At 52.6% G+C, this 17,534-nt stretch overlaps 1 protein-coding gene across 4 annotated transcripts; it reads left to right on the forward strand.

Moving 5' to 3' along the window:
• The first annotated feature begins 384 nt into the window (after positions 1-384).
• CD300LG (CD300 molecule like family member g) lies at positions 385-13,488 on the forward strand. Of its 4 annotated transcripts, none has more exons than XM_032322096.1 (8): positions 385-502; positions 1,492-1,827; positions 4,515-4,616; positions 5,335-5,590; positions 6,291-6,403; positions 8,105-8,157; positions 11,296-11,388; positions 11,907-13,488. In XM_032322096.1, the coding sequence occupies exons 1-8, from the start codon at positions 460-462 to the stop codon at positions 12,018-12,020; spliced, it is 1,110 nt and encodes a 369-aa protein (XP_032177987.1). In that variant the 5' UTR covers positions 385-459; the 3' UTR covers positions 12,021-13,488. The 4 variants fall into 4 exon arrangements, with proteins under 4 accessions (XP_032177987.1, XP_032177990.1, XP_032177989.1 ...); XM_032322099.1 differs by having other exon boundaries at positions 5,506-5,590; XM_032322098.1 differs by lacking the exon at positions 4,515-4,616.
• Positions 13,489-17,534: the final 4,046 nt, after the last annotated feature.

A 17,534-nucleotide genomic window follows, 5' to 3' on the forward strand; every position in this document is an offset into this window, starting at 1 on the left:
TTCAAGCTATCGGCGACTTGATGTGCCAGTGGCTGATTTTTTTGGTGACAAAGTCACAGACAATGCTAGCACAATAGAAGGAAAAAGATTAATCCCTTAAAGGTTAATAAAAGTCAGTATGTAATTTTTTCATTTTTGAACTGCCTGAATTCTTGGTCTGCACACAGACCCTCTGAGGGTAGACATGGTTAAGACCCCCACCCTCCTTAAGGGGTACGGGTTTGGGAGAGGCGCTTGGGTGGTTTGGGGGGTGGAGAGGCGATAATCCCCGTTGGCTGGCAAGCGCCTAGGGTAAGTAAAGGGAATCGCAGAGGCGCCTCCCTCTGCGCAGGGAGGGGGACCCTGCGCGGCCCCTCCCCCCTTCATCCTCCTGTGCCTCTGGAGGAAGTTAAAGCCCCGCGCGGTTTCTGAGAGGAGCTCCCAGTTTCCGCGTGTGCTCCTGCATGTCCAGCGCCCACCATGTGGGCCCTCATCCTGGTATGGGGCTGCCTCTTGCTCCCAGGTGAGATGGGGTGGGAGAGGGTGGAGTGGGGAGGGGAGGTGGGGCTCATGCCCAAGCTGGCAGAGAGAGAACCTATTCTTTCATTCTCGCGACCCACTGCTGCCTGATCCTTCCGGGTCTCACCCCCACCGCACTGGTCCTCATACCACTGGGGGGGGGGGCGGGGCAGGGGTACAGGCACTAGCTGTTTCTGAAACGCAGAGCCTGCTTTTCTCCAGACGTCTGGGCTCCAAACCCTTCCTGATTAGGTGGCTAGGAGGGAAGCTTTACCTCTCTCATCTTTATTTTCCTACTCTGCACCCAGCCTGAAGGCAGACAAGACACCCTGTACACGGTTGCCATGGTAAACTCTGCAAATATTTCTTGCACCTCTACTGTGCCACTCACAACAACCCTGAGAGATAAGGCATTGTCCTGATTCATCAGTTCAGGGGTCTGCCTCTTTTTTTTTTTCAACCTTTTAACATCAAATGTCAGGATGTGTCTTATAAAGGATGACAATTGTTCAAGTGACAGTGCTTTTTTTTAGTGGTATATAAAATTATAGTGTATCTTACATATGAGAGCGTCTTAATTTCAATGTACCTGGACTTTATCATCATCATCATCATCACCATCATCACCATCATCATCATCATCATCATCATCATCTTCTATAGATGGGAAAACCCAGATGCCCAAGGAAGGCAAGCAACTTCCCCAGGGTCACACAGCTGCTATGAGGCAGTGCTGGGATTCAAACTCCAGGCTGTCTGAATCTCGAGCTTCCCCATCACCACCCTTCCATACGCCAGGTTTAGGGTGTTTAGGGTGTTTAGGGTGTTAGGGTCTTAGGACACAGCAACAGCCCCCTCCCAGTCTCGCTTGGTGGGAAGGGACAACCAACCCTTCTGGGACTGCCACAGAAGGGAATGACTGAGGAGTTTGTTGGTCTTGACCATGGTACTTGGTCCTCGGAACTCTGACCTCCATCCCTGCTATGGTTTCAGGTTATGGAGCCATGGTGGGCCCCAAGGAGATCAGTGGGTTTGAAGGTGACACGGTGTCCTTGCAGTGCACTTACCAGGAGGAGCTCAGGACACATCAGAAGTACTGGTGCAAGCAGGGTGGGTTCCTCCTGTCCCGCTGCTCGAACACCATCTATGCAGGAGAAGATGGCCAGGAGACGACGGAGGGCAGGGTGTCCATCCAAGACAGCCCCCAGACGCTCACACTCCACGTGACCCTGAGGAAGCTCACCCTGCAGGACTCTGGAAAGTACTACTGTGGGGTCTCCAAACTGGGGCGAGATGAGTCTGTCCTGGTCTCTCTGCTTGTCTTTCCAGGTAACACATATCTCTGCTTCCCTGCATGGGGGACAAGTGATACAGAGGGGAGGAGGGACAGATGGGTCGCGGAGCAGAGGCAGACCCTGTCTCCCGCTCGTCAACAGGTGTAGCACTTGTACCACCCTCCTGGTTGGGGGGCGGTCAAGGGCTCAGTGAGATGATGCTGGTCAAGTGCTCAGCTGTCCTGGGAGCAGGGACGGTGCAGCATGAGGCTTGACTGCTCTTTGACAAGGTCATACCACGCAGATCTGTTAAACTCCCAGCTCAGTGCCTTTCCTCTTTGCCCAGAGGTGGGAGAGAGATTGCATGGGCTGGGGATGAGATATGCAGCCCACAGAATGAAAAAGGCTCCCTCTTTGGAGTCAGAACTATTCCCGAGGATTCCACAGCCTGGACCCACCATTGTGCAACACCCCAGACCCGCTCCACAGCGCCCCCTAGCCGCGGCCACACTGGCCTCGCCCACACTGGCCTCGCCCTGCCTGTGGTCTCCGTTCTTCCTTCTTGCTTCCCTTCCCCAGACCTCGAAGCCCCAAAGGTAGGGGCGAAGAGGGCCTGGGATCGAGTCTCAGAGGAGCTCGTTGAGCTCAGGGACACTAGGGGACTCTGGCATGGGATGGAGCACCTCTCTGTATGTCCAGAACCCCACTGGACCTGCTGATCTGAGATGAGAGAAGCCAGAGAGGGCGTAGGGGAGTGGGCAACCCTAGTCTGCTGGCCCATGAGGGTGAGGCAGGTCTCTGTATCCCACTTCACAGACGGGGGGAGGGGCGAGGCTCCAGAGATGAAATGATTTGCCATGAGGTCTCATGGCAAGAAGTGATGGAGTCAGGATTCAAACCCAGGGTTTGTTTTGTTTTGTTTTTTTCTCACTTTGGTGTCTGCTCTTTCCCTCTCCTGGTGACATCGCTGGGACCCACCCCATTCCTGGGCCATCCCCACTGCCAGATCCCCAACATCTGTGGGTCTTTCTTTTAATTCAAGGAGATAGAGCTAAGCTCACCAAACAATAGCAGCAGTGTCGTAACCATATTGAACCTGTTCTGTTATATACAAGCTTCTCTGATCTCTGATTCTTATCAGTACTCAGACCTCCTTCTTACCTAGTGGGGGTCAATTTAGCTATATTTGAGGCTCTCTATTTTAAATTTTGACCTCATTTGTAATTATTCATTCATGCATGATATGTGTGCTATTGTGTTATCCTGTGTCAGACGTTGATGACCTTTTCCTGATGATAGTTGGGATGTGGAAAATAAAGGCTAATGGCCATGGTGTACCCGTGAATGCTGAGCTGGGGAAACTCTGATCTGTAACGCTTGCTGGTTTCCGCGGTTTAAATGACCCCCGCCCTCCCCCATTTCCAGCCACCGATAGTTTAATGACCAGCTCACAGAATTCCTGAAAAGTGAACAGTCAGCTCTCCCGGGTCAGTGGGAGCCGTCTGCAGCCCACCATTGAGTATGGCGAGTGAAGAGAATTTCTAGGAAGATCAGAACAAGACAAGAGTACGCACTATCATTTCTTCTATTCCCCATTGCCTGGAGGGTCTAGGCCATGAAATATGACAGGATAAAAAAGTATACATATCGGATAGGAAAAGATAAGTACCGTTTATTTGTGCAAGATGTGGTCATTTCCTCAGAAAAATCAGAGGAAACCTGACTTCGTATTAGAATAGAGAATAAGGGATGCCTGGGTGGCTCAACTGATTATTCGTCTCCTTCAGCTCAGGTTATATAATCCCAGGGTCCTGAGGTCGAGTTTCATGTTGGGCTTCCTGCTCAGCGGGGAGTCTGCTTCTCCCTCCTTGCCTGCTGCTCCCCCTGCTTTGTGCTTTCTCTCTCTCTCTTTCTGACAAATAAATAAATAAAATATTAAAAAAAAAAAGAATAGAGAATGATGGGGACAGGGAGCGAGTCCCACATGGCACTCCAGCAAGGTGACAGAGGGGCACCCAGGGGCTGGGGGAGGGGGGCTGGGAGCTCGGCGGCTCCAGGGCAATTGGCCAAACCACGTTTCTGCCCACTGTGCTCGGCACAGAGGCTAGGCATCTTGTCCTTGAGGGATCCCAGCCTTGCAGGGACAGAAAGATGTGTGTCAGGCAGAGGTGGAGAAAAGCATGGCACACAGGGGAACGGTGAAGCAAAGGCACGGTGGCAGGTGGGACGCTCACTTAATTGGGACTAGAGGCCAAATAGGGGAATGAATGGTGTCCCAGAAGCCGACACAGGGAACTGAGGTCTGAGTCTGAAAGGCTTTGAAAGGCCTCTAAGAAGCTTGAGCTTCAGCTCATAGGCCGTGAGGGCCATTGACGGCTCTGAAGCCAGAAACGATGGGATCCAGTATTCCATACCCAGCTCTATATTCTAGAGACAAAACCAGTATTGGTGTGAAGAGTGGCACAGAAAGAGTAGGCTGGCGGGCAGCTGGGGAGCAAGGGAAGCTGAAGGTCTGAGCTAAGTGGGAGGCCAAGGGTACTGCAGAATGGGGAGGCCGGCAATCGACTAGAATCGACTAGAATCTTCCATCCGTGCCTCCTAAGTGGCTGGGGGAAGAAGGTGGTGGAGACTCTGAGCAGAGAGGTGGGGGCAGGAAAGTTACTGGCTGCCACCAAGGCACGACATCTGGCTCAGAGCGGTGGCCCTCACCTCCCCTGAGACCAGCCTCTCCCTTTCCCCTAGGTCCCTGCTGTCCTCTCTCCCCCACTCCCTCCTTCCAGCCTCTTACTACAAGGAGCTTCCAGCCCAAGGCAAAAGCTTGGCAAACTCAGCCCCCAGAATTGAGTGAGTGAATGGCTTTTCTGTTTCCCCTCCACCCCTGTACAAAGCGGCATCCCATGAGCGCCTGCCCACAGCCAGGCACTGCGCCTCTGGGGCCCCCAGAGCTTAGGAGCTGCCTGTCCACGGAGGAATCGGCGGCCCTGTGGGGCCAGGTCCCGCAAGGAGCAGCAGAGCCCTGGGAGGAAGTGCAGCCTGAAGGCCAGGCTTGTGTTCTGTCTGCTCCACCTCGGGCTGCAATGCTGAGCAGGAAATGTGGGGCCTTGGACCCTGACCTCTGGACCTGTCCCTGCCACCCTGCCCTGCGGACCCCGTGGCTGTTGAGGGAGGTGGTTGAGGCAGAGGTGGTGAGGGTGGGCATGGGGCGACATGAGTGATAACTCTCTAGGACTGGGGGAGGTAGGGGAGGTCAGATGGGGCTGTGTGTCCTGCATGGCCCGGGGATGGGTCGCAGAGTGGGGCAGGGGTGTGGCGACCCAGGCAGCGGGCACAGGCAGGGGCTGAAAACTCTGCATGTGTGCGGGGTCTACCGAGACCGGGGCAGCTTGCTCACGATGGCTTCCTCTAGGTCTCTGTTTGCTTCCTGGGGGGTCCTTTAGCTGGGGATGTGCTGAGAAGTTGGTTTTGGAGAGGCTAGGTTTCAGAGGTCAAGGGTCATAGGTCTGGGGAATGCTGGGATGCAAGAGTCCGAGAAGGTGCTGAGGCGTTGCTTTTGGACTTGTAGCTTCTCCTGGTCTCCACCAAACAGTCACCACAGCCAAGCAGGGGAAGACAGGGGCCGAGGCCTCTCCTCTCATGGGGACCTCCCCGGCCCAGCACCCAGGATGCTCCCCAGACACAGGAACATCTCCGTACGCGGGGACCTCTCCTCACGAAGCAACCTCTCCTCATGCAGGGACCTCCCGCCCACCCACACAACCGGACTTCACCTCCGCAGAGGACACCCCTCTGTCCCCCAGCAGCAGCAGCTCCGTGTCCAGGTGAGCCCACAGTGACCAAGGTCACCTTTCAGGCCATCCCCACAACAGGAGGTGGCTGGGAGCAAGTGAGGAGGACTTGGCACTCCTTCCTCTAGGTGGACACAGGCTCCTATCAGGGCCATGGCTAACAGCACAGAGGGCAGACGCAGCCCCCGTCCCCCCTCCGCAGGACCCTTGAGCAGTGGATAACCTACACTGCAGGGCCGGCAGCTATGTTGCTCTGGACACACAGGCCCACCTGAGGTGAACGGTCTACAGTGGCTCCGGCCCCCATCTCTCTCCCCACCCCAGCAGCAGGGGCAGCCAGCCCAGTTTTGCCGATGCACCTTGCACTGGGCCCTGTGCCAAGCACAAACATGGGTTTTTTTCTTACCCAACGGGAGCCGCAGCCTGAAAGATTGGTTCTTAGGGGTTATATATAATCGCACTCCGTTGCTGACGGAGGCTTCCTGTCTGAGATATCCAGGTAACCTGTTGCCAAGTTCAGACCCAATTGAGAGTGTTTCCTGGGGTTAGTAGTGGGGGCTGGAGTCCCTCCCACTGAGACCGCCCAGGTGCTGTGGTTCCCGGTGCCCTCTGATCTCTTTGGGAAAGACAAGGGACATGGCTGGGATGTAGACGTAGACGAAGAATGCTATGGTGTACAGCGTGCCACGGTGATCTGGTGACAGCTGCTGGGGTCCTTCCGTCTCGCCCACAGTGTCTCCATCCCAACGGTCCGCATCTTGGCCCCGGTCTTTGTGCTGCTGGCTCTCCTCCTGGCTGCAGGCCTGGCAGCCCTCGGCAGCTGTGTTCTCCGCTGGAGGAAGGAAGGTGAGCAAAAGTAATAGACACCAGGGACCCCACTGAGACCTGCAGTCCCCCCACCACCCCAGGGAGACCTTGGGGCTCAGTGTGTCCCTCCAAGATATGAGCATCAGGAGCCGTGTTCCTCCCTTTTGAGGGAGCCACAGGTCAGCCAACATTAGGAAAAAGACATTCAAATGTACGAATGGGAGAACGGGGGCTCTTGGCTTGCCCCATCTGTCCAACCTCATCAATCATTTCTGTCCCTATTGATCCCAGCAATCCACATCCCGCCTCCACAGGTACGGTTCCTTGTGTGACTATAGCAGGGGGTGGGGGCGGGAGTTAGAAACTAAGCCCTGAACAGGAAGGCTACTGGGGCCTCACACATACTGTGGGGTCTCAGGAGGTGCATAGCTCCTGGGAAGACTTGGCTTCAAGTCTTTTTAGACTTGCTCTGCTACTTTTTAGCCATGTGATCTTGGGCAAGTCACTTACCTCCCCTGAGCCACGACTTTTCCGGATCACAGATCTAGAATACAAGAGAACTAGAACGGAAATAGAATACGAGTCCAACAGAAGTAGAATCCAAGCCACATATGCGATTTAAACTTCCCTAAAAGTCACATGAAAAAGGGTAAAGAGAAACCGGGGACGTCAATTTTAATAATATACTTTTATTAGCATGATCTATCCAAAACACGATCATTTCAACATGGAAACAATATAAAACTATTCATGCTACGTATTCTTCATCCTGCGTTTTTCTCATATTGAGTCTTCAAAACCTGGCGTGATTTGGCGCAGTCGTGCTTCTGGGGTCAGTGGTTGAGTGCAACTCGGGGCTCCCCTGGCAGACAGTATGGTTTAAGAGGGGTGGCCGAAATATCAATCAAAGGAGCTGCCGTGGGCTGGGCGTTTCTGTGTGTCTTCTGTTGCTTTTATCTCCTCTAATGCTCTCGATACTGTGGCATTAGAAACTGCCCATTACAAGCGCCCCCATTTCACCGGGAAAGAAACTGAGGTAGAGTGATTAAGCAGCTTGCCCTCCGTCTGCACAGCCAGGAAGCAGTGGAACCAGGAAGACGTATGCCAGAACACTCTGCAAATTGGCAAAGTTGTCTTACTGCTCCTGGCCTTGGGTGGGGGAGGGCGGTGATCCTGGGCCTGCCTCTGACTTCGCCCTGTGTGGCCCCCGGGAAGAAATGTCAGCTCTGCCCACGCCCCCAGCTCACCGCAGAGGAGTCCGGAGGAGCACACAGGGTGGGAATATTCCCGATCGAGACCTCAGAACTTCTTAGCACCTTGCCTCTCCAATTGTGGTCCCCAGCTAGCAGCAGTGACATCCTGTGGAAGCCTGTTAAAAGGACTCTCAGACTCTAGCCCCGACCTGCTGCAGAGAATGCACATTTTCATACAATGTCTCGGGATCCTGGATGCACACTGAGGCTGAGAAGCAATGACCTTAGCTCATAGAATTACTTCCCCAGCCAGTTTCTGGCTCACACCACGAGATTTCCGTGTACCCATCCCAAAAGTCTGGATCATGGCTAAGGGACTGAGTCGGAATTCCAAGAAGTCTGCCTGTCCCAACCTGTCTCCTACACATGCTCACCCTGGGAAGCCGCCGGTCCCAAGTCCAGGGGGGCCCTTCCACCCCTGTGGGAGCTGTTGCAAGCTGCTCTGGGCTGCTCCTGGCCTCAGGGTATGCCTGCTGGTCTCTTTCAGCTCACCTGGCCACAGAGACACAGAGGAACGGGAAGGTCCACCTCTCACACTTGGTAAGGAAGGCGGCCAGCCCCAAACCCCAGCTCTGATCCCTGTGGGGCCGGGCATCGGGACACCTGGGCCCTGTCTGTGCATCTCCCTACCTGCTTGTCTCTGAGCTCCACTCAAGGCTTGCTGCCCGTCTCTGGGGAATCTCTGTGAGCCCTGAGACTAGCCTTTCAGGGTGCAAGCCAAAAGAATGCCCCACCTCACCCTGAGTGCCCAGCGGGTTCCAGGCAGAGGTCTTCCCCAGGCCCAGCACCCTCTTCCCCTCCCCCTCTTAGAAGCAGAGACTGTCAGAGCTGGATCCTCGTGGTCTTTGGGAGGGCTGCAGGGTCATGGGTTCAGGACACAGAAGTCCCACCTCTGGCCCCCCACCTCTGCTGTTTATTGAGATGCCTCTACTTTATTCTCCTACACATGGGGACGGGAAAGGGGGGCTTGCCATGGCCTTCTTTCCTGGCGCCAGTGAAGACAAAAGACTCAGGCCTGATGGCCCTGGGGAGGGGCCGGGGCAGGAATGGGGTTCTGGGCTTTGGCTTAGGAAGCAGCTGTTGTTGTCTCAGGAAGCCCGGCAAGGCCAGAGGTGGTGGACAGGAGTGAGGGAAAGGTCAGACCCAGATGGGGAGGGGGGCTGCCGCTGTCCTCCAGAGCCCAGCTTCCGGTAGTGCGTCCTGGGGCATCCTGGGGCATACCCTGCCGCTCTAGAAGAGGGGCGGGGCCAGAGGGGAAGTCTCTGCTCTGGGAGGTCCCAGAACATCTCCCTTCTCTCCAAGCTGCTGCTACCCAGCCCACCCTGGGAAGGGCCGCCTGGGACTGCTTCCCACATGCCCACCTGTCCCTGCCCCTGCTCACGTGGGAGGTGCCAGAAAAGGGCACAGGGCTGTGGGCTGAGGGGCTGGGAACAGGGCTGGGTCCTTGTTGAGGGAAGGATGGAACAGGGTCTCCTGAGAGAATCAGAGACAAGAGCTCTGTGAACACGGCCAATTGAGAGCTTTTGGCTTTTTTGGTTTATTTCCCTTTGGGCTTCTTTGTAATTTTTAGCAGGGGCTACAGGCGGAATTGAAAGGGTTTGGGGTTTTCTTTGCCCACATTCGGGTCAGAGAGGGAAGGGGGCACTCTGCTGGCTGTGCCCTAGAGCCGCCGGGGGGTGTGAAACTCGGAAGGAAGTACAAGGGCTCAAGCCAGCATTTCCCTTGCCCACAGAGATATTTCAAGATGCTCTCATTTTACTCTCTAATTGAACACCTACTGTGTACCTGGGGCTTTACCTATGTTGCTGAATCTTTGTTAAATCCTACCTGAGTTCTCATGACCCCCTTCTTACAGAATAAGAAACAGAGGCTCAGAGAGCATAAGTAATTTGCTCCCAGAGGCCCAGCATGAAAGAGGCAGAACTGGGAAAAGGGACCCAGTGTGTGGCGCTGACAGCAGTGCCCGAGCTGCTGCTGCCTCGCCACGCTGGAGTGTGGAGGGCTTGAGAAGTGGAGCCGACTGCTCGGCCCGCCCAGGCCGTTTCCCCTAGACTCAGAAGAAAGAGCCATCCTCAGTTCGTGAACATGGGACAGCCAGGCCCCTGACTCCTGAAACAGGCAAGGGGGAGTGCTTGGCTCAGATTAGGGCTCAGCTCCCTCCTCCCAAAGCTTCCCGGAGTCCCTGCTTTTTCCCTAGTGCTTAGATTCAGAGGCTCTCATATGTATCTCTATATTCAACAACCTAGAAAACGCCTCCGCACTTGCTGGAACAGGCCACTGGACCCACCCTGGACATAGGGCAGGGGTCCTGGCCACTCCCTGCATGTGTGGTTTGGTCCCTGCCCCAGGAGAGTTCGAAAAATGCAGACACCCTTGGGTAAATGCCGCTTTCGTGGCTGCCAGTGGGCGGTGGTGGTCAACCGGGGCTGGTTGGGGCCGAATCACAAAACTGTAAAGATGGGACTGATGGGGAAATGCACCTGACATCAGAGTCGTCAGATCGAGCCCCGGCTCTGCCGTGTCCTCACCGTAGGCAGGACCAGGAGAGACCAGGATCTGTGAAATCTCCTCCCACTCCCCCCATTCCCTCGTCCCCTCGTCCCCTCGTCCCCCCAGCCCCAGCCCCCTCGAGGAATTCTGCTCTGATTTTCATCTCATCCTGTAAGACTAAATGTGTCACCGGAGATGGCTCAAGTGTCGACCTCTGCCTCGATCCCCTGCAGCCAGGGCAGTGATAGAAGTAGGGGAGAGGGGCAGTTAGGGGACAAGGACACTGAAATGAAGGGAAGGGTGTGCAGCACGTCCCGCCAGGATGGTGGCCAGGGATAGGAAAAGAGCGTGGGTCTGAAGTGTCCTGAGTCCGAGTCCCAGCCCAGCTGTGTGACATCTGGCAAGTTACCTCACCTCTCTGAGCCTCAGTATCCCCATCTCACGGGGTTGTGGTCAGGAAATTGTGAGAGGAGACCACCAGTAGGTGTCCAGAAGACAGGAGATTCCTTCTTTGTCTTCAGTGCCTGTGGGGCCATGGGACTTGCCAGCCAGGACCCCGAAGGGCAGCTATGCCCTTGGGAGACTTGGCTGGGGCCCTTGGCTGGCTCCAGCCCCTTCTACCTGGCTGCTGGCCCCAGGACAGCCCCTACTCACCCTGGACCACCTGCCTCTCTTCCTTTGACCTTGGCTTACTTATCTGATCAAGGGTGGGGGTTGGCGCCCAGGCTTATGGTTGTAAAGAATTTTTCCTCTGCGGTTTGTTATTCGGTGAACTTTGGAGGTGTTCAACTTTGCTTTCCCCGACCTGCGGACAGCCAGCAGCCTCCACGCTCTTTCTGCTTCGAGGAGAGAGGAGACGATAATGAAAACAAATGAATCATTGCCGGAATTCCCAGGTGTTGAGCAGTAAAACATTACCAGAAATATTCATTATAATCCCTAGGGAAAAATTCTGATCCCCATTTGACAGCTGAGGAGACTGAGTCTCAGAGAGGTTAGTGGTGTGCCCAAGGTCACTTGGAGATGCAGGAAATTGGATGGAAGGGCTCTGACCCTGCAGCCTGTGTTCCTCCCCTTGCCCATGCTCTCCCGTGGCTCCTTCCTCTTGCTATGGATGGTGGGGGGGGGCACGGAGGGGACCATCACTGCTGCCAGGAATGGACTGTGCTGACCGAGTCTCTGTTTCAGCCGCTGGAGTACACCGTGATCAACCTCGCAGGGCCCCCTGGGCCCCAAGCCAGCCCCCCCAGCCCATGCACAGAAACCCAGGGCCTCAGCCAGGTGTGAACAGAGGTCTCAGGGGAGTGGGGAGGGGTGGGGGGAGGGTTTGGAGCCACCTAGCCTGGCTCCTCTCTGACAATGCAGGGAAGTCGGGGGAGGGGGCTCTTTCGTCAGCATCCGCTTGCTCCGAACGCTGCCCCCTGAATCCCCCCACGTACAGGACCATAACTGCAGATGCTGGCCATTTCATTCGGGAGTCAGGACTTCCAACCCTGCATCCTCTTTTTTCCCCATCCAGAAAGTTCTTGAACAGCTTGCTGGTAGTCACAGTTTAAAAGCGCTCTGGGCTGGCAGGATTCCAGTATCTGCAGGCAAAAACCTGGCTGGAGGCCATGAGGAGGGTGTGGGGGGCATGGATCAATGCCTGGGGGGGTTCTGGGGAGAGCTTGTTAGTTTATGCCCCTTAGAGGCCCAGAACTGTGGAAAAGGCTGGGGTGGACCCAACAGCTACCTGGAGAACCCCCCACCCTGCCTCCAGCTGGGCTCTGCTTTTCAACCCCTGACTGTTGTCTTTCCAGACTTCAGAGGAAGATGAAGCCCCTTCCCAGGACCCGGAGCGGGACATGATCCCAGAGCCTCCCCTCCACATGTCTGGGGAGGAGCTCGGCTTCTCCAAGTTCATCTCAGTCTAGCACCAAGAGTCCCCTCCAGGCCGGCCCGCACTAACTCCGATAAGCTTTCCACGACAGCTTCAGAGTTCGCCTGCCAGACCCCGGGCTCTCCTCCTGCTTGCCCAGCCTGATCCAGAAGCCTTTGTCAGCCCCCAAACCTGCAGTGGTGGCCTCAGTGGTGCCAGCGGGACCCCCGGACCTCCTCAGCATGTTCGCATCCCTGGGGGGCTGGGGGGGCGTGTTATGCAGCCCCCTCGGAGCTCACCAGAGCCAGGCAAGGCTCAGGAGATCTGGTCTGAGTTTGAATCTGCTACCAGAAATCCCCCGTGCCTGGGTGCCCAGCCAAAGACCCCCACCTACTTCTCCCTTCTTTCCATCCTGACTCAGCACCACTTTCTCTGGCATAAGTGGGCGAGGAGAAGAAAGAGGAGCGTGCTGGGAATAGACGGGGTTCTGGTTTCTCAAAATGTGACTGCATCCCAGTCCTTCAGGAGGCTGGTTAAAAATGTGCTTCCTGGGCTCTGCCAAGACCTACCAAGACCCTCTCTGTGGCTGGGCCCAGAACTTTACATTTCTAACAAGTGTCCAGTGACTCTAATACTTGAGTTTGAGAAGCAGTGGGCTCAGGTTAAAGTCTACACTTGGTTTGCGGGGTCTCCCGCCTGCCCCCTCCCCATAGGGTCTGCTCTGCCTACGACACCATGACCCAGCTGGGGGCTTTCCTGGGCTGGTCTGAGTCCAGGCCCAGGTCAGGTGCCCATTGGAAGGCCTGAGGCCCCGGGACTGACAGGGAGGGGCTACTTTTCCCGGCTCCCTACCCAGCCGTGCATCCCAGGCTTTGGAAGGAGGCTGGAGAAAAGCTTGGCTCCTTCCTTGTTGAGAAAGAGTTAATTGCCTTTGGGTTGGGGTTGGAGGAGTAAGAAAGCACAGGTGCCGGTGGGCATCTAAAAGGCAGGAGAGAGAGTACAGGGCAGGAACCTAAGAGAAACCTGAAGATGACCCTGAGTCACCTGGAGATTGGGAAGGGGGAGGGAATAGAATAACAGGACCGCTATTTTTTTCTTTTTCAACTTTCTTTAAAAAGTGAAGTGGGTGGTCGCTTGGTATACAAAAGTTAGAAACACAGCGGGGAGGAGAAGAAAATGCACTCAGGCTCAACCCCTCCCCCCACAATCCAGCTGCATTTTGTTGCGTTTCCTTCCCATTTTTTTTTTAACTCCACATCGTTCGCTGGTGTTCTCTGACAAATGAGTTTGTATATACAGATTTAAATTCTGCTTTCTCCACTGAATTCTTTCTTTTTTAAGATTTCTATCTGTGAATCATCTCCACACCCAACGCGGGGCTCAAACTCATGACCCTGAGATCAAGAGTGGCACACGCTCCGCCCACTGAGCCAGCCAGGCGCCCACCCACTTAATTCTTAGAAATGTTTCTCCATGTTTCACCAAACTTTATAAATAAAATGTGTATCAGCTCTGTGATATTTCCTCACCGTGTGCTTCCATTTATTTCAATTCTCTCTCATTAGATATTTGTTTCTATTTTTGCTATTATAAATAACAGCATGGCGAGTCTTCCCACAGGCTCAATTTGTCTTTTTTTTTTTTAAGATTTTATTTATTTATTTGACAGAGAGAGAGAGATCACAAGTAGGCAGAGAAGCAGGCAGAGGGGGAGGGGGAAGCAGGCCCCCTCCCGAGCAGAGAGCCAGATGTGGGGCTTGATCCCAGGACCCTGGGATCATGCCCTGAGCCAAAAGAAGAGGCTTAACCCACTGAGCTACCCAAGTGCCCCTTGATTTGCCTTTGAAGACTTCTTGAAGAAGGATTTGTGTGCGTGGAAGTGCTAGGTCATAGGGGGCGAACATTTCTGATGTTACTGATACCCATTGTTGAACAGCTTTCTGAAATGACAGAACCAATTTCACTCCCACCAGAGCTTTCCAAGCAGCCTTTCTCCAAGTCCTCACCGGTGTCTACATCTGTCTCCATGGGTATAGCGGGAGGAGGCACTCAGGAATGCCCCTGCAGTGAGGGCCTGGGGGACTGGGCAAGGTAGAGAGGGTCTGATAGAGCATAGGAAGCTCTCCAGAAAGTTCCAGCCACTGCCCCAGGTCCCCAGGGACAGGTGAGTTCCTCTTACCTTCTCTGGGTAGAGAGGGAGGGCAGGGTGTGAGCTCTGGCATCTCTGCCCAGGATCTGGGTATAGTGTGTTGCCAGATGTCAAGGGAGGGAGGGAACATCAAGTTTCAGGTGGTGTCAGACGGACCCCAAAAACTTACCCTGTGGAAAACCCTTCAGCTGGAGGGCAGTAAGAACTGGGACTGCTCAGTGGGGAAAGAAGCCTCTTGTCCTCTCAACCTGTCACCCGGGGACCAAGGGACAGTCAGCCAGGTCATCCCACTACCACCTGTTGCCCATTTTTCGACCATGTACCAACTGAACAGATCAATGTCTTTTGAGAGGCACAGCTCTCTCAAAGGCAACCTATGATTGGCATCCCTGGGATTCCAAGTCTCCACAGATTTATCAGATACTCGAGTACCCTCCATAGACATTTGCTCACTCCCTCAACGTCCACTGCTGCCACCGTGTGGGCCCAATCACGCCCTCCAGACAGGGTTAAGAAAAACCACTCCTTTGCCAGTTGTCACTTTGCAACCTCCCATCTTGAAACACCTTAGTTTTATGTTTGTACATGGATACTCAGACCACTTTTCTACTTATCTCAGTATTCTGCAGTCTTACTCCTGGCCATGAACTCCTTATTTTCTTGTTTGCTATAAATTCTTATATATGTGAATTCATGCCTGTCATCTGTTCTAGGCCATTCTCTTCAAATATTATCTGCTCTCCACCATTTTTAATCTTACCACAGACCAGAATTAAATTTTTCCAGGCCCTCTCTTTACCGCTGCCGAATCTCTTAACCTCTCCTTCACATTTCCCTCCTCATCTCTGTTCTGCTGGCTATGTCATTTCTACCAGTTTAATATTTCCCGAGCTTGGATATGCCTACAAATCACAGGGAATCTGTTAAACTTCAGATTCTGACTCAGTAGTTCTGGGTGGTGCCCAAGAACCTGCATTTCTAACAAGCTCTCAGGGCTGATGATGCTGTAGGTCCAAGCACCATACTTAAAGAACTTTCTGGTTGACTAATCTCTATTCAGTTGTGTTTAATTGGATGTTAAACTCCCCAATATTGCTTTTTATTTTCATCCTTGCATTTTTTTTTAAATTTTGAAAAGTTCTAGATAGTTCTCTTTCAAACCTAACTAGTCATTCTAGAGTCTGGTTGCTTGTTAATTTTTGTAATTGCCATCTTTTATTCCATTAAATATGTTATACACACACAGTTCGGTTACATTTTGTGCCAAATACCAAAAGTCCCTGGAGATATAAATACGCTGTTGTTTCTGTTGACTGTCCCTCATGGCAATTTGTTTCTTTGTATTTTGTGATCTCACAATGTGAGCTCATCTATGGATGATTTCAACCTGGGGGGCTGAAAATTGAGGATACCTTCCTCCAGAGAGGATTTGCTTTTGTTTCTGTCAGGATACAGGATACCAACTTGGGACCAAATTAGCTCCTTCCCAGATCCCTAATTTACCAAAACCTCAGGTTGTCCCTGACTTTATATTTAATTTTCCAAATGTGATGTTAATATTGTCATTTGCCTTTTAGGATAACTCCACCTTTCCTGTCCACTCACCATGCCTCTTGGATATTTCCCTTCCCACAAGCTCAGCAACACAATAAAAATTGTTAAATGTACAATCTCATTGTTTAAAAGCACACTGGTTCCTTGATCACCATTCTGCATGAACCAGATTCTGACTCCCATTTCCCAGGCACTATGTAAGTCCCATAGGTCTTTGTGTAACTACAGGGAAAGGAGGAAGCTCTCCAAAATCGGATTGAGATTTCATTTCTTTCTACTCTAATGAGCAGAGACTCATGGAAAGATTTGATTCAAGTTAGAAAAAAGGGGGGGTATTTCTATAATTGGCATGTGAGAAAATAACATTCACCATCACCATATTAGAATAAATGATAATTCTTAAACTTAAATATATTTAGCTTAATCATAATTTTTCTGCTTTTGCTCTTAATTTCATCATATTGTCACAGATGAGATGGTCCATGGACCAGTGTTGGGGCACCTCTACCACTGGTATGAGGGTAAGTTTATGCGGAACTACAGGGAGAAGATCTATTTCTGGAAGGAAGACCAAGCCCTAAAATAAAATGGGTGGGGTGGGGCTTACACACTTAGATAATTTGTGAAATTGTCAGGCATTGTGCCAAGACTTGTGAAAGTGAAAAAAGAGGGAAGACAAATAAAAGCTACATCCAGATGCTGGATGCAGCCCTTTCTCCTTCCTGGGCAAGGAGGACCATCAGAGAGGCACACCTAGCACATCTGGTTCCTACAGTGCATGGTGGCTCCAGCATGGTGCTTTTTGAGGACATTTGGCTGCTCCTATGAGCTGGATTCCTGCCACCTGAGAGGTGTCCTTGGTTAACCAGATTCAGTGGGCTGCTGCGATCATCAGCTTTGTCTTCTGGGAATGTTCCACAGACTCTCCCTTGGGCTCAGCCTCACTTTGCAGTAGCTTTTCTCCCTGATCCCTTAGCATAAAATAATTTTTTTATTTCCCCGGGACAAGCATCCAGAGAATGGTTATCAATCTGTTACTTCACAACTATTTCAGACATTGCTGAGATTACTAAGTACTTCAAAAGTTTCCTGTACTGGACCCTGTACTGGGATCCTGTACTGGGACCCATCCCAGGTGTGCAGCTGTAGCTGGGAGTATTTGTCTGTGTGGCTGTGTTTAAAGTTTCCTACTGTTGGGGCACCTGGGTGGCTCAGTTGGTTAAGCAACTGCCTTCAACTCAGGTCATGATCCTGGATTCCCAGGATCAAGTCCCACATCAGGGTCCCTGCCTGGCAAGGAGTCTGCTTCTCCCTCTGACCTCTCTCCTCTCCTGCTCTCTTTCTTTCTCATCCTCTCTCTCAAATAAATAAATAAAATCTTTTTTAAAAAAGTTTCCTACTGTTTACCTAACTGGTGCCGAATTTGCCTTTATCCTTTTGTATTATTCCAGAAAGATCCTACTTCAAGATGCTTCTAGGTCGTTTATCATGAATGCATGCTGAAGGCTAACTGAGCTATAGTAGTGAAAAAGGAAATTAAGGTTCTGTTCCTTATAGGTTACAGGGATAAGAGCTTACACACACACGGTCCACCTCCTCTATGTGTATCAAGGAGTCACACTCTATCTTATGAAGCCCTTTCCTGTTCAGAAGTTCAGAGACCACTGCCCAACTCATACATTTTTAAGGGAAGTAAATCAGTTGATTGTACTGGTTTCTTCAAAGAAATTATTTGGGGTTGACTATAATTGTGCTAAGCCTTGTGCCAAAGGATAGGAAAGCTTGGCCTCTGCCCTCCAGGAGTGCATGGTTATTGGGGTCCGGGAGGCAGTCATATAGACAATGACCATAGTGTCCCGAGGGGGT

Source organism: Mustela erminea, chromosome 18 (genome assembly GCF_009829155.1).
Source record: "Mustela erminea isolate mMusErm1 chromosome 18, mMusErm1.Pri, whole genome shotgun sequence".
NCBI lineage: Eukaryota > Metazoa > Chordata > Mammalia > Carnivora > Mustelidae > Mustela > Mustela erminea.

Bases quoted from the DNA above. Each gene is read 5' to 3' on its own strand.
- CD300LG (XM_032322096.1), top strand. From the start codon at position 460: ATGTGGGCCCTCATCCTGGTATGGGGCTGCCTCTTGCTCCCAG. The intron at 503-1,491 runs GTGAGATGGGGT...CTATGGTTTCAG, and splicing joins GGGCTGCCTCTTGCTCCCAG to GTTATGGAGCCATGGTGGGC. The intron at 6,404-8,104 runs GTGAGCAAAAGT...GGTCTCTTTCAG, and splicing joins TCTCCGCTGGAGGAAGGAAG to CTCACCTGGCCACAGAGACA.